The sequence below is a fragment of the Glandiceps talaboti genome, chromosome 4, assembly GCF_964340395.1.
Source record: "Glandiceps talaboti chromosome 4, keGlaTala1.1, whole genome shotgun sequence".
NCBI classification, from domain to species: domain Eukaryota; kingdom Metazoa; phylum Hemichordata; class Enteropneusta; family Spengelidae; genus Glandiceps; species Glandiceps talaboti.
The window spans coordinates 27,811,417-27,827,411 of record NC_135552.1 but is presented as its reverse complement, the minus strand read 5'-3'; the positions used below and the strand labels follow the sequence as shown (position 1 = coordinate 27,827,411).

The window sequence follows — 15,995 nt, the reverse complement described above, 5'->3', positions numbered from 1 at the left end:
TCTTACAGTCCTACATGAACAAGGTAAGGATTGCTGATAGACTAGCAAGTCTTAAAGACCTACATGAACAAGGTAAGGATAGCTGATAGACTAGCAAGTCTTAAAGACCTACATCAACAAGGTAAGGTTTGCTGATAGACTAGCAAGTCTTACAGACCTACATGAACAAGGTAAGGTTTGCTGATAGACTAGCAAGTCTTAAAGACCTACATGAACAAGGTAAACCATAAGTAATTCACACAAACTATTATTCAGCCTACCTTTTGGTACTAAGTGATTCATGGTATAAAACAACTCAGTGAATTAGTTACCAGACCAAAAGTACAAACACAAGGGACAATGGGCAAATTTTTTTTAGAATTCACGATAACAGAAGTGAACATTGAAATATTGAGAGAGTCAAAATAGATAGCAAGAAACAGATTGTTGGACAACTTGTACAAATGACAATAATCATTAGTATATTGTTGAACAGTCAAGTCATGGTGAATGTGAATCAATCATGTTTTATAGTACTTCGCTCCCCCCCCCCCCCCCCCCCAGCTTGGACCTGGATGATACTATTATGTGAAAGGGGTGGCTCACCACACTTTCAGGGACACCGTCGCAAGTTGGTTTTGTCATGTTTTGTGATTCCACAGTGTAGAGGAATCAGAACTCCATTATAATGTCTGTACCTTGTCCAACTTTTGCTAAGAGTAGATATTCATAAAACATAGTAGGTGTCCAGAGACTTGTTGATGCATGGTGACAACTTGTCACCAGTTCCCCTGGGTACAGTGTGTAGACCTTCGAATTATAACAAATACTCCCTGGGTACAGTGTGTAGACCTTTGAATTATAACAAACACTGCTTGTATTTTGAAGGTTCAAAATGGCTGATGTATGGTAAATAATGTATGTTAAACTCATGGCACAGATGATTGAAATGTCAATTTCACATATACATTTCTATTTTTTGATAAAACAGCACTGCAGTTTAGCCAGGCTCTGAGTCACCTAGACACCACACAACAACAGATCTCATCAGGCTTACAGTCACAGGAATCAATGTTAAAAAAGGTGAGAATGCTTTAGTCCAGTGCGATTCTTTTTTAGTGAACCTAATTCTTTAGAACTTTTCGCATTCTACCCATATATTGTTCTCCTCACAAGTGTCTATTGTGTCACATGCAGGGTCATCTTGTTTGCATCATTGTAAAAGAACACAGGTGACATAACAGACCAAGATGCATCAACTTGTTCAGTCTCGTCAGCCTTGTCAGTTATAGCTGATAGCGTGGTACTTAGTATGGCATATCATGCATAGAAACTAACTGGGGACTGTATTAAAAGTAACCCTAGCAACCGCATTTCAGACTATTGCATAAAGTTCCAGCTTTTATATATCAACCATATCTTACTTAATTTCATGGTAAAATCAATAGGTATGATATCTAAATATTTCCTTCAATCATCACCAACTGTATATATTGCCGAAGTCCAAAAAAATTAAAAAAACGCTTGTTCATTAGTGCTGGATGTTTCATCTACACTGAAGACTTTCTAGAATAAACAAGTTTAAGTTTTCATCTTGATCTTTTCATAATAACAAGCATTCTTGTTTTCTTTCACCTTTTCTAGCTACAAGACTCTTTCAGTTCCAACATGGCCGCCATTCAAGGAAATTGTGTTTCTCTGGATGAGAGAATAAAGAAGCTGAAATGATGACTTAAACAGATCATTGAAATTGACAGCGGTATCACATGACATTTTTTAGTGTCAATAACATTTGTCACAGAATGGCTTTAAACAAAATGTAGCCATTTGAATAAATAAATTAAGTTATTAGAAGTCAGCTTATTAGGATAGATAGTGCATGTAACATTGTAATACATTTTGAGCCACACACGTCTCCGGATTTTATTTCAAAGATTTCACATTTGCAGGATTTTGAGTTGTTCAGCATTGTATGGCCACCATAGTACTTAGTACATAGTTCTTAATTCATGTAATTTAAAAACAACACAAGTTTGCACCAGCAGCAATATTTTGGAGGGCATTATACAGATGCATTTTTCTGATTTGGTATTTTTGTGACAGGGCAGTCAGAAGAACATTTGTAGGATTTATATTATTGGGAATATTAAACCACTCACAAATTCTTTCACAGAAAATGACATGAATTCTTCTGAAACTAGGGAGACATCTTTTAGAAAAACTCTGAAACAGATATTGGTATTTCCAAATCCATCCTGTACATACAACTTCAGTTTACTTGTAGGATAATGACTAGTCTTGCTGCTAGACCCCTTGGGCTATTCTGCTCACTGTGAAGGCAACCGTAGATCACTAGTAAGGGCAATAGGCCAACGTTCGACCTCGATTGCACCTTTCAGAAGAAAGTCTAAGGTCTAGCAGCGAAACTAGAGAATGGGTACCCAGAGTCCCACTTTTTTAGAATTAAATGCATGTGATTGATATGGACACCCTAACTTGAAACTTTTGTACCACAGCTACATGGTTATAAAATGATTACACATTTATTTGATCCTTAAAAAATCCTGTCAAAAGTACCAGACAATACTTCATTGAACTATTCTCACAGAATGTCTCTGGTACTATGCTAAAGGTGGTTCAGTCATCTGAAAGAGACAACCAAGGTTGTTCTTGTAATGCATGACATGGAGAGTATGGGATGTGATTGTCTCCATCAGTTGTACACAGGGTTACTGCAACCAATAAATGGCTTGAAAGTCATTCACACATGCATCTAATCAATGTATCATCAGTTCAAGGGGTGGAATTAATACAGGTAGATTATTCACTGCAAAGTGTGCTCACAAAATATGGCAATATGTTCTGTTTAACTATAACTTCAAGGTGTTGATGATGGTCATACAGTGCATCTAATCAATACAATGAATATCATGAAAAGGAATTGTATTGTTACTACAGGTAGATTATGCCTGTAAAGTGTGCTCATAAAATATGGCTATGTGTTGTTAAACTATAAGGCATAGATGATGGTGAATGTGTATTGTTATTGTATGTACTGTAAAGTGATAGTATACACATAGCCTTAGTACTTATATAGTCTGTCATCAGTGCCATTCACCCCATAACACATTGAAATTTTATCTTGACTTTTCTTTTTATTATTTTGAATACAAACTTTGGTCTTGTAATATATTTGTCAACATTATGCTGTGCATGTAAGTTTTTTTTGTTATATTTTGCACTATTGTATATACTGCACTGCGTCTACGTCACTTTGTGCTTGAGATTTAGCTATTTCATAAAAATGATCAAGTCATGGCTGATTCGAGCTGTTCAACCATGATTCTAAGAAATCAAGAATGATGCAAGATAAACTTTTATCCAATTGTGGACTTTCAGTTGAAAATATTGAAATGTGAGATTTGTTCCCATGGTACAGTATCTAGAAGAAAACAAGGCATCAAACTTAGTCTGTGGTAGTCCAAATTATGGATAACGAGAAACTGACTACACACATTTGAAATAACGTGTAGGGAATACAGCTAATACTATAAGGGGGTAAGAAACATAGTATACTTGCAAGATAAAAACTGTAACAGGAGTAGAATGTGTGTCCAATAACTCTAGTCTAGCAATTCCATCAAGTTGGTAGTAAGAATAAACTTCACTGTAAAAAGTACAGCAATGAAGATTTTGAACAAACTGTGAAAGGTCAGTGACATATGTTTACCAATACCAGGTGCATTGTATATTTCACTTTGAAATGAATTGGCGCGTTTAAAAAACAAGCACTGCCAGGCCCAGGACAGACTTGTCAGGGCAGTAAATTCCTTGCCATTGAACTTGAACTGTGAGCAGATTGTAGTCATACAGAATATGTCTGTACACACACACACACTGGGGTACATACTTACATGTATACCTACATACATGCATACATACATACATACATAAAACATACATACATAAACACACGCACACACTCAAGATCACAAATCATTATTTGAAGGTTTGATTAACGATTACATTTTGTTTTCGTTGTATTTTGCAATTAATAGTAATATTTTAGGGTATTTAAATGTTCAAAATATATTTAGCACACTTTATTGTTCAGATTATTTTTTTTTTAAAGTTTTTCCTCCCTCCAAGCAGAGTAGTCAAACCTTGCTACAAATACCTGTAATGCAATATGGATGGTCAGAAAGAATTTTAGTTCATTTAATAGGTGATTTAATTTATTTATTACATATTTAGTTTTGTGAGGTTTTAAGATTAATTGGTTTATCAAGTACCCAAAAAGAATTTCTGCCCCAAATTGATAAAATCTAGCTGATCTGCTTGGTATGAGGTAACTTCAAATTAATTGACATTATTAGCAAAAACATTGATTCTATTGTTTTTCAAATTCAAGTTTATTCCTATTTTTCATTGCCAAATTCATATACATGTAATCTGCTGATATAATAAATGCACTGCATATACTTACTGTACTCGGTTTATGTAAACCTCTTGCAGTGTGAAGATTTCTTTGGTTTGGTGACCTATTGTGACCCTTAATTAACAGGGTCAAAGGTCAAGCTCTGGCAAGTGAAATTTCCCTTTATTTTTGGGAATAAATATTATGGTGCAAGTGTTTGTTCTTCCAGTTGACAATTTGACCATGTTAGTCTTGACAACATGGAGGGTAAATATCTCTTTGGTAAACCAGGGAAGGGAATGTATTTCTTTCAGCTATAATGTATAAAAATCTTGCAAGTCAGTGTGGGAAGTGCATATCATGAAAGGACAATAAAATCTCAACTGAAATCAACGTGTGTTTGTGTGATATTTGTGTTTTGTATGAAATTATGTAGTTTGGTCTGGGTACTTGTTGGTTTATTTGACAACCTTACTACTAGTTAGTGCAGTGTTTACCAGACATATACAAGAACATCTCTAGTGCTGTTTGTAAATTGCAATTACAGATTAAATTTGGTGTTTAAAGTCTCTATGGACTCTCATTCCCTCTAATAACCTTCACTTTAATATCAGTAAACTAGCTTCAATTCTATTTGTCTAGTTTGAAAACACTCTTTCCTCCTGATGTAACCTATCCAAAGACAATGGTGCATTTGAACACCAAACATAACATTTTGTTTGAAACAGCAAGAACGATTTTACACCTGAACACCAAACCAAGTCTTCTATGTACAAGAAAAATTAGCATTATAGTCAGTATTGTAATAACCACTATATCAATCTGTCCCTACACTCCACTGTCAGTTTCCTTCATTTTAAATAATCAAGTTGCTAAAATAGATGAGTAAACTACGAGTTCTTCTGACTTGTCCGAGTAATTCAAATTCCAGTTTTTAGTTCCAATACTGAAAAGCCATTTTGATTTCTAGTATGCCATCTATAGGAGTCACCAAACACCCTTCCATAATACATCTGAAGGCAGTGGTTGACTAAAAGATTTGAGACATTCCTAGTACACCTGTTAATCACACTTCAAGTACAAGTGAAGGAGCGAATGCACCAAATATTTCAAAGGCAACAAAACCAGAAGTGATGATGCATTTGATTCAGATTAATGTGTAAGCATTAGCTGTGTTCAAATACTGGTGTCTCGTTTTCATTTGTTAGTTGCCTGGTAGGAAATTCTGACTCATTACAATCATCCATTGACAGAAACACGAAACTCTAACGTTGGGGGCGCTAGTCCCAGTACACGTATAAGGTTAACATCAACTGGCTCATTCTGAAAGGGCATATTTGATACTCAGATAGATCTTTGCTCAGATCATTTTGATGTTTTTTCAGACATCAAATTTCATAACTCTGGCTTAGATATCTCATCATGGTATTAAACTATGCCAACACATAACAGTCATCTAAGATTGCAGCTTGAATCTTTGACTAGGTTTTCACCTCAGCAGGCTTTTTCAAGAATTTTAAGTTGAACATTCTATTTTATCAAAGCTGGGGTATTATATCATAATATCCAGCTGCATACCAAAATATAGTACAAATATTTGTGAATCATCAATGTTGAACTTTTACAACCTGAGTACCGAGTTTCCTTCTCAAGTTTAAGCGTTACAAGTACCCAGTTTGACCATGTGATATCATTTCTCCACATGTACATAACCTTGTCTCTGTCCTTAAACAAAATGGGCAGGCTTTGACATACATGTACAGCTCTTGGAATCTTGAACCAAAATGGACAAATTATTCCTTGACACGTCAAGGTGTTGGTCTTGTCATGGACACACCCCTTACTAACAACACCTCAAGAAGATATTAGATACATGTACTATCTCAACTTGTGAAAATTACGGATCATAAGAAACCCATGATTTTGTCTTTTCACCAGTGTGAATACAGAGCAATCTCTCACTGATAATCTCACATACTAATAATGCTGAAAATTCCTGTAATTTCAACACAAGACATTCTGATCTGAGTATGTTATAATAATTCCATGTGTAAATTTGTCTCCCTTGGAAGTGCAAGGCAACAATTATTTCCCTTGTCATGTGGTTCTCAAAAAATAACTAGTACGTCACCATTCCGTAGCTTGCTATTCAATTTGGTACCTTGAGTCCTCATGGCCATGCGGTAGTTGTATGCTACTCACCCCATCTCTCACTTGATCCACTATCTACCTATACTTGATGCCATACCTTTGTTACAACATAGTAGTGTTTTTACCAGGTTTGGGAAGAGACAAGAACTTTGATTTTCACACCATAGTTTTTGTGCAAACCCTGGCAAAAAACTTTGGAAACTCGGGCAGGTTTTACTTTACTTGCCAACATTAACATAAACAGGAAGTACATGTAGTAACATATGTGGTTGGATATATAATTCCACACACTACAGGCATACAACATATGATAAACATCACAAGGAAATACACACAGTACAGATTGATGTCCAAAAAAATCTGATTTACTCCTTTACTTTTGCACTAAATGTACATTTTAGATCTAGCAAAGTTAGAATCGAAGTTTCTGGAAAAACCATTTGTTCTTGCCTGTCTTGTACCTGAAACAAGAAGAAAATGAAATTGTTTATACAAAGTTCTTCCATGATACAAACATCACAGCGAAAATGGCTTTGGTACAGTTTCATGTACAACAGTATTTTTGCACTAGTAAACAATGGAATATTTACAGGAATTGATGGATTCCAGTACATCGTGGGTAAAACTTGTCAAAGAAATGAGAAGTGTTACCCATATCACCTCTGTTGTATGATGACATCACAGAGTACTGAATGTTCTACTTGTCCTAGTGGAGCCGTGTGTCAATGTATCTTTGGGTCAGATGCCACCTCTAATTACAAATGATATTTTATGTAATCTGTTGACTATTTTCAACATTCAGGTATTTAAATTTGCCAAAATCACGACAGTCAAAAACAACTTTTTTTATACAATCGATCATTTTGCTAGATAGAACTTTCTCAAAGAATTGGCGCAATGTAAAGAGATCTTAGTTTGTTGGCTTTCATTGCAGCTGGGTTTGTTTTCACAGCAGTCTGCAGCAGTCACACTGGCCTTTACAAACGTATAGGGAGCAGCCTGAACATAATGTGACATCAAGAATTACACGCTAGATTGTAAGAGGTGACAATTTTCCATTATGTCAAAAGTCAATATCACAGAGCATTACTCACTGGTTATTCTTTTTAACTGATCAATAAATCTAACTTCACAAAATGATAATTTTTCTATTTTTGTTCATTACCTTTCTTCAAATTTTGCTTTGGCCTCTCTCCTTGCTTTTCTCCTCTTTCCTGGATCCCTGAAAGCATCTTTGTTGACAACTGCCTTATCAATGTTGACATCTACGGAGTAACTGCATATCAAACAACAAAAATAGATTTTCATAAAAGAGTTCCTTATTCTCATACCATGATATGCTATCCTAGTAGTCAAGATAAGCCAATCCATGATTCAATATCATACAGAATTCCTCTACAAATTTGAGAACAAGGTGATGAAATTTTCTGAGATAACACTGAAAGATGAACTACACATCTGGTGTCTCTGATTAAGGTGAATATACTAGGAACAGAAAAACATACTCCACAACAAAAATAAATATTTGTTTATATGGTACATTACCTCTCTGTATCGTCTCAAATGATAAGCGATGTTCAAATAACTACATTCAAGTTTGTTGTGTGTCTGGACTAGTAGGAACTATTGCTTAAATAAACTCTTTCTTCTGAAGTGCATAACCAGAGAGACTTCACATGCCTCGTTAATTTAAAGATCACATGTATTGGGATAGACTATGAATTAGTCATTGGTGGTGGTGTAGTATTCTATGAACACAGATATCTGCACACCACCGATGACGGAATATAAGTCTATCTGACAACTATAACTTATTTCTTTGACAGTTACTCACCGTGTGGGCATAAGATGGTTGTAGTTGACAACTCGGACAAAACTCTTGATTTTAGAACGCTGTGCAAGCTTTTTCTTTCCCATTCTTTTGGTAACTTTACGTGGGTATTTATCGATACCTGCTACAAGAGCATGACCATAGGGTTTCTCTGATGTGCCTTCGTCATAGTTCTGAAAGTTCAAACAATGTAGTTCATGAATCAATGGTACACAATGGATAATTGTGTCTATGATTGACATGAAGCAACTACAATGTAATGTCATGGAAAACCGTTCTTACACATTCACAAATGTTAAAAATGGAAAAACACTTGTTCTGCCATTTGATATGTCTTTATACCATGTTTTAAACATATTCTAGTGATTTGCTTTTTTTTAAAACAATATTTTTACTTCCAAAGGAACAGCATTATGGTTGTGAGAGGAGGAAATAATTTTCTGCATCAGGACATTGGAGCCATTTAGAATCAACCAACAACTTGCACCATTCTCCACTTTGTATAACTTTTATACTTGCAAGCACATGTTTTGTAGGTGTACGTAGTGTGTTCAATCTATAATAATAGTAGTTTGTTTCCTCTAATTCCAATGTTGAGATAGCCTTTACACTGGTGATGAGCCATAGCTCTGTTATCACTGGTGTTTCAAGGACTGAATTAATACAACATGACTTCCTATACAAGCATTATGGCTGGCCACAAATTCCTGTATAGTAATACACAGCAAAACTATTTTTGTATAGCAAAGGAGTTTTTTGGACTGCAAAACATGTACATAATTACCACAATACATGTACATAATGGCACACACTGCAATACATGTACATAATGGCACACACTGCAATGAAATATGAACCATCAAGTGCAAACATGTTTGATCTACCTTTCATGATTTTATATGACTTGGCAAAGTACAAATTTGTATTATTAGAGTGGGAGCCAGTATGAGTAGAGGATTCCCCCTATTTTGAACATATCTGTAATATTACACTGACATTATCAAATTATTATAGAATTTGCTATATCTAACAGCCTGTTTTGGGCTGAGCATCCATATATGGTATACTTACTTTGACAATGACGGCTTTGCGTCCAGCAAATCGTCCATTTAAAACCAATACTACCTTGCCGGCCTTCATAAACTTGCCCATCTTGTGTCTGAAAGAAATGTAAAATTAAGTGTGATATTTCACAAGTACTGTAGTCTCAACTACATAACCCACACATGCCCCAACATTAGTCAGCAGGATAGTTAATTACAACAAAGCCCCTATACTATACATTTTATCAAGCTACATTGTATGTGAAGTAGTAAAGTCACTCCAAAGCTTCACCATGCATCTGATGTGACTCTTTAGATAGTCAAGTACTAACACTGACAATATGCACGCTGACAATTCCTATAAAGTGACAGTGTAAATATGCCAAAGTGCTCCACCTTGATCTCAGATTTTTTGGATATTGATATTGACTTACTAATATGGTAGCCCCTTGCATGTTATGTTTTTTAAAGTCCAGCAGAACTACTCGACAAACATATTTACTGACAACACTGTGCATGTACAGTAGATAAAGGTTGCATTATAGAGGCATCAAACCTGAGGTATCGATGAGGGCAAGACATACACTGTTACACATAAATGCAGAACGAGGATCATCACATAGTAGTATAGTACACTAACTAATAATTTATGGAGGCTCAATACCTCATACGCAATAATTATCAACTTGACATATTTTATCGAGACATCCTATCTTATATATATTTCCCTATATACATTTCAAACTTATATTAGTACCGTTGAAACACCCCGCAACATTAATTTAGTGATACACCTGACAAGGCCTCAGGATGAACTCAACAACAACATGCACCCCGACTCTTCGGACAAGGAGACAGAGTGGAGTTAGGATGGAATAAATCGAGCATGATTTCACTGACGACTGAAATATTGGCACCAAATAAAAGAGCATTTATTCTACTCTCATATAAACACATGAAATGTTCAAAATTTATATTACAAAGGCGTGATGATGCCTGATTTGAAGAGTATATCCATGCCCATTACCTTTCACAATATGGCGGACAAGGCGAAAAGAACGATTTCTCGTTCGAGAGCCCGAAATCTCGCGAGAGTTGATTATCGCCGGCAATGATTTGGCAGTGAAAATGCAATTTTTAGATAAGTATTGTTCCAGAAAGGAGCATACTGTTATGTAATTTGTGTAAGTGATTAAGTATATCAGACTATTGGAGGACAGTTAAATTAATTTCAACCGAAAAACGAAACTGTGAAAGTACCATCATATTCACTTTCCCTTCTGCTAAAATGGTGCGGTCCAGAGGAAAGATTCACTTCCGGGATTCAAGACATTTCATTCAGAAGAGATCCATAACAAGAAAATATAGGGGCAGCCCTTTCATGTGATAGCGTGCTTTTTCTTTGCTTGTAATCGGCGAAAGAGGACTCGCAGGATGCCTGTTGCGAGCTCGTGGTTCTGGAACGAGCGATTTTGGCTCCCAAGCAATGCAACTTGGGCTGATTTGAGAAACTCAGATGAGGCGAAATTTCCACAAGTGGAAGACCTCTACATGGTTTTCCCATACGCGTTGCTCATATTCCTCGTGAGAGTGGTTTTCGAAAGGTAAGACAACACGTGATTTTTTAATGATGATTTAATTCGAGTATGAAATATCAACATTGTATCTATCTTATGACAGATCTTACCATGATCTGACATTTCTAATTGGCTGCAACCATATTCGCTTTGTGGTTGACAGTGCTTTCAAAGGAACACAGTGAGTACCTCACTCTGATAATGATGTCCCAAGGTACATGTACGCGAACAAAGCATTACCATAACATTATCCTGCATTTGTCGGTTATTTTGTATTACTTTTCTTAGGTTAAGAGTTGAGAAATATTATGAAATATACCGTGTAAAAAGACTTTTAATATTATATAACAGATGATATTACACATGCTATAAAATTCATATGCAATAATTGCTACATTACCATTGTATTACTATTAGCTTAAACAATACATGTTAAGCAGGATTGTAATAAATGAATAGGATGAGCTAATGTACATACAATATAGGTACCTATGTCTTTAGGCAAACACACTCACCAAACAAATTAGCACTTGTAAATACCATTAAGAAAGTAATTGAATTTGAAGAAAAATCATCATTATGATACAACATTAGAGAGATTGCATCTCTTCAATTTTAGTGGAATTTCCAAGGGCTGTTTTTCACAAAGTAAATCAAATGTCATTTTAAAAATGAAAATAGTGTACTAATAATAACTGCTGTATACATTATAGGTCTATATGTAAAGTAGAGAGTGGTGTAATCAGAGCAGACAGTGAATTATTGGTGCAGGTATACAGTGATGTAAAAATAGTTTAACAGGTATAATGTGATATGTATAAGTGTATGATTCAGGGTTTGAATTTATCTTTTAAAGCTTGGTAGATTTAGCCTAGTGAACTGTTTCAGCTACAATTTTCGTTGGTTGCCATTGGACTAACACACTATACCCTGGTAGTCATGTATGTGTGGTAGTCTGGGATATGGCCTTGACTAATGCTAATTTCGAGCCCTGTGTGTGTCTGTCTGTCTGTAAACACACACACACACACACACACACGCACGCACGCATATATATATATATATATATATATATATATATATATATATATATATATATATATATATATATATATATATATATATATATATATATATATATATATATATATATATATATATATATATATATATATATATATATATATATATATATATATATATATATATATATATATATATATATATATATATATATATATATATATATATATATATATATATATATATATATATATATATATATATATATATATATTATATATATATATATATATATATATATATAATATATATATATATATATATATATATATATATATATATATATATATATATATATATATATATATATATATATAATATATATATATATATATATATATATATATATATATATATATATATATATATATATATATATATATATATATATATATATATATATATATATATATATATATATATATATATATATATATATTATATATATATATATATATATATATATATATATATATATTATATATATATATATATATATATATATAATATATATATATATATATATATATATATATATATATATATATATATATATATATATATTATATATATATATATATATATATATATATATATATATATATATATATATAATACAATGTAAGCTGAGCTGGTGATTTATTTTCATGCATGTGTTATTTTGATTATAAGAATTATGTTAAATAATGAACATAATTTGCTGTAAATATATACCAGTTTATAACTGTTCTAAATTAGTGAGTTGTTAAACCTTAATTAATGCACTGCAACTAGAGTACGTAATTGACATTGTTCCATTGGTGATATTGACTTTTGGTCTTTGTTTTCTCAAATAACAGCACACTCAAATACAAAGGTAACTATACATGTGTACCTCTAGATATTTGCATACTAGATACAAAGGGGGCAACAATAGATATGGATTGTAAAGTCCTGTTTGGACATGTGATGTCAACCAGAAAAGAATGGCCTCAGACATGTTGAAAGTATAACGGGTGTTGATTAGAAAATGTACTTTTGTATTTTATTATTGTCTCAATTTAACAGTTTATTGTATTTGTTATTTTATGCAAGAGGTTTTGTAAACTGTCAAAAGCCTGTCATAGTTTGAGTTGTTATAGTAATGTGTTTATACACTTCATATCATACATGTATGATAATTTCATGAGGTGAGAACATTATTTTTTAGTCATTGAAATTGTTCTAATTCTGTGAGTTAGGAAACTATATACATGTACACACAAGATACATTTGTACAGAGTTGCCATATTATGGTGAATATCAGTTGCATGTTGTGTCAAGCATAGCTTTCACCTGTCTAGGACAAGGAAAGCTGTTACTACACATGGCATGTGTTTAGGATGTACAGTCAGTGACTAACTATTATTGGAATGATTATCATGACAAACAAAATAGATCAAATAGGAACACCTGCAGTAACAGATATATGTAAATGAAATAAGTATACAATTTCATCAAATTTATTAAAACTTGTGTCATTTTTATCATGTACAAGCCAAAAATGTTACTCAAATCATGAAATACAAAATGTCGATATGATTTTAAATGACTAGTATAAATTACAGTGTTGTCATAATATATAATTACAGGGAAAAAAAAAGAATTTTTGTTCAGATATTTTTGGCGGGAAAATGCCAGCATAGAATACATGTATATTGTAGGCGAACACCTGCAGCAGTACATCATAACATATGGTAAGTTTGCAGCAATTAGAACATGATGACAATGAAACTGACAACAGAATAAAAATCTGAGTACAAGCAAATGTCAGTTAGTATACATATAGTGCTAAATCATGTAATAATTATGTACATGATATGAATAAGTTCTTTATGTCAGTCAAGCATAAATTTCACATTTCAAGAACAATATACAGACTGAACTATTAAAATCCTAGGTTATAACATTATACATATCCCTTTTCAGCGATCTGTGATATTGGTTCATTGCTATCCAGGTGCCTTGAAATCTATAGGTACAAATGTCAGCAGGGTTAGATATTTGAAGGTACAGAGGATTGGCTACTGTTGCTTATGTCACAAATAGTCAACTTACATGCTTACATTGGTCTGAAATGTCAAACAATATTCAACTCAGCCAGTGTACCCCAATTTTTTTTTGAAATCAGAAATGCAAACCATGACCACCTCTCTGTGATGATAATGCCCTTTATTACAAAGATAAGTTTCAGGCAACACTGCTCAGTTTAAATAAAAATAGATTAAAATAATAACATACATTTTTATCTTTTTGAACGTAATTTGGCACACTTCTATAAAATGTCATATTTTATTGAAGGGTAGTTATTATCAGTTGTTCAGGTATGAATTCACACCTTGATGTATTTACTGTTGTATTAGATAACACCAACCTATTAAGATCTTAAAAATGCCTAGAACCAAAACCATACATGTTGTAGACATTTTTCTATGACTGCAATTGACTGAAACATTCCTAGAGCCCAACCACCTTGCTCTGTTGTAGTTATGCTCAGTATAAAAGTTGGTGTAAAGTGTTAGATTTGCTTATCAGAACAGACAATCTGGAGTGTTTGTACATACAGATAACATTATGGAAAGTATCAATTTATGTATGTCCATGTTGACACATAATGTACACTCTTCAGTTTATGATTCTGTGTATTATTTATGTTTCGTTATCTGAGATTGAAGGATGGCATTGACCATAGCATTATTGTATTAGTAGTATACCTACTACAGTATATATATGTGATTGGTGATTACATCAATTACATGAGGAAAGTAGCAAAAAACAAACAAACTTAGCAGAATTTGCTGAAGGTGTGTAATAAATGCGACACTACTTTGATGGGGTTATAATGGCACTTGAAGTATTTTGGATTGTAAGTAGCTATTCACAGACTCAGTAGTGCACTTAGGCTTATAAATACTACTTACATCCTTGCAGTAACCTACAAAATTACACTAACAGAAACAACAGTAATTTAGTCATACTGGCCACAAATAACACCCTACCCTCTCAATCACAGCTTTGCCACAGGTAAATAATTGGTAAGTCAAAATATCCTCAATCCAAAGAATCAAGTTTTCCCAAAGAATATGTTCTTTTAAATGTTCTTTTAAATAGGAGAAACTTTTCATAACATTAGACATGTGAAAACTTGTTATTATATTATGTAGTATATGATACATAAATGTATACTTAATACAATGTGCTCTCTAAGCCAATGTGACACGCCACTGACACATACAATTTCTAATGACGCACCAAAATTTGCTGTTCCCCTATCTCTTACTATGTGGTGACTCACAAGAAATGCCAGTTTTTCTCATTTTGACTCACAACAACAAAATTTGGTTATCATTAGAGGGTACACTGACTTAATACATTGTAATTATGAATTTTGCTTTTATAATTTTCACCCCCCCCCCCCCCAGTAAATAAATAAATACAAATTATGAAGAATATTGAAAAAAGAGTATTGATCTGGAAATGTTACAAAAAAAACATAATAATTATTCATAGAAACAATCCTCACTATTCTCGTTTCTACCAGAGGAGTATTTTGGTTTGTAAACAAAAAAAGTACAAGTTGGGAAAAACAGGTATATTTTGCCCTTATGTATTTAAATATACATGTATGAGTTATTTGTTTATTTTGATTGAAATTGTATGTTCTTTGTATGTATGCAATCTTTTAGTTAATATGAATAAGAAAGCTATATGTGTAATCACAAATGAAATACCATATACATGTAGTATATATATACTGTACTGAAAGGTTTGTAGTCAATTGTTAGTAGTCAGGAATGTACGTTTGTATGACCTTTCATTACTCTAATTTATGACACAATGTGTACATTTTCATCATTGCATGTAAATTTCTCTAGACAGTAAGTCAATCTATAGCA

At 33.2% G+C, this 15,995-nt stretch overlaps 3 protein-coding genes across 4 annotated transcripts in view; 2 read left to right on the top strand and 1 right to left on the bottom strand.

Moving 5' to 3' along the window:
• LOC144433708 (dynactin subunit 2-like) overlaps positions 1–3,930 on the top strand; it is a 33,977-nt gene extending 30,047 nt beyond the window's left edge. For both annotated transcript variants that reach the window (XM_078122061.1, XM_078122060.1), the window contains 2 exons: positions 971–1,062; positions 1,624–3,930. In XM_078122061.1, the coding sequence (XP_077978187.1) occupies positions 971–1,062; positions 1,624–1,707 (176 nt within the window). In that variant the 3' untranslated portion in view covers positions 1,708–3,930. The remainder of the gene's footprint in view (positions 1–970; positions 1,063–1,623) is intronic.
• A 2,966-nt stretch (positions 3,931–6,896) lies between these two features.
• Positions 6,897–10,484, bottom strand: LOC144434709 (large ribosomal subunit protein eL27-like). Its single transcript, XM_078123226.1, has 5 exons — positions 10,449–10,484; positions 9,450–9,537; positions 8,382–8,551; positions 7,713–7,823; positions 6,897–7,008 (listed from the first exon to the last, which is right to left on the bottom strand). The coding sequence occupies exons 2-5, from the start codon at positions 9,528–9,530 to the stop codon at positions 6,960–6,962; spliced, it is 411 nt and encodes a 136-aa protein (XP_077979352.1). The 5' UTR covers positions 9,531–9,537; positions 10,449–10,484; the 3' UTR covers positions 6,897–6,959.
• Positions 10,485–10,779: 295 nt separating this feature from the next.
• LOC144434437 (ceramide synthase 6-like) overlaps positions 10,780–15,995 on the top strand; it is a 46,908-nt gene continuing 41,692 nt past the window's right edge. The window contains exon 1 of the mRNA XM_078122886.1: positions 10,780–11,025. Within this exon, the coding sequence (XP_077979012.1) occupies positions 10,856–11,025 (170 nt within the window). The 5' untranslated portion in view covers positions 10,780–10,855. The remainder of the gene's footprint in view (positions 11,026–15,995) is intronic.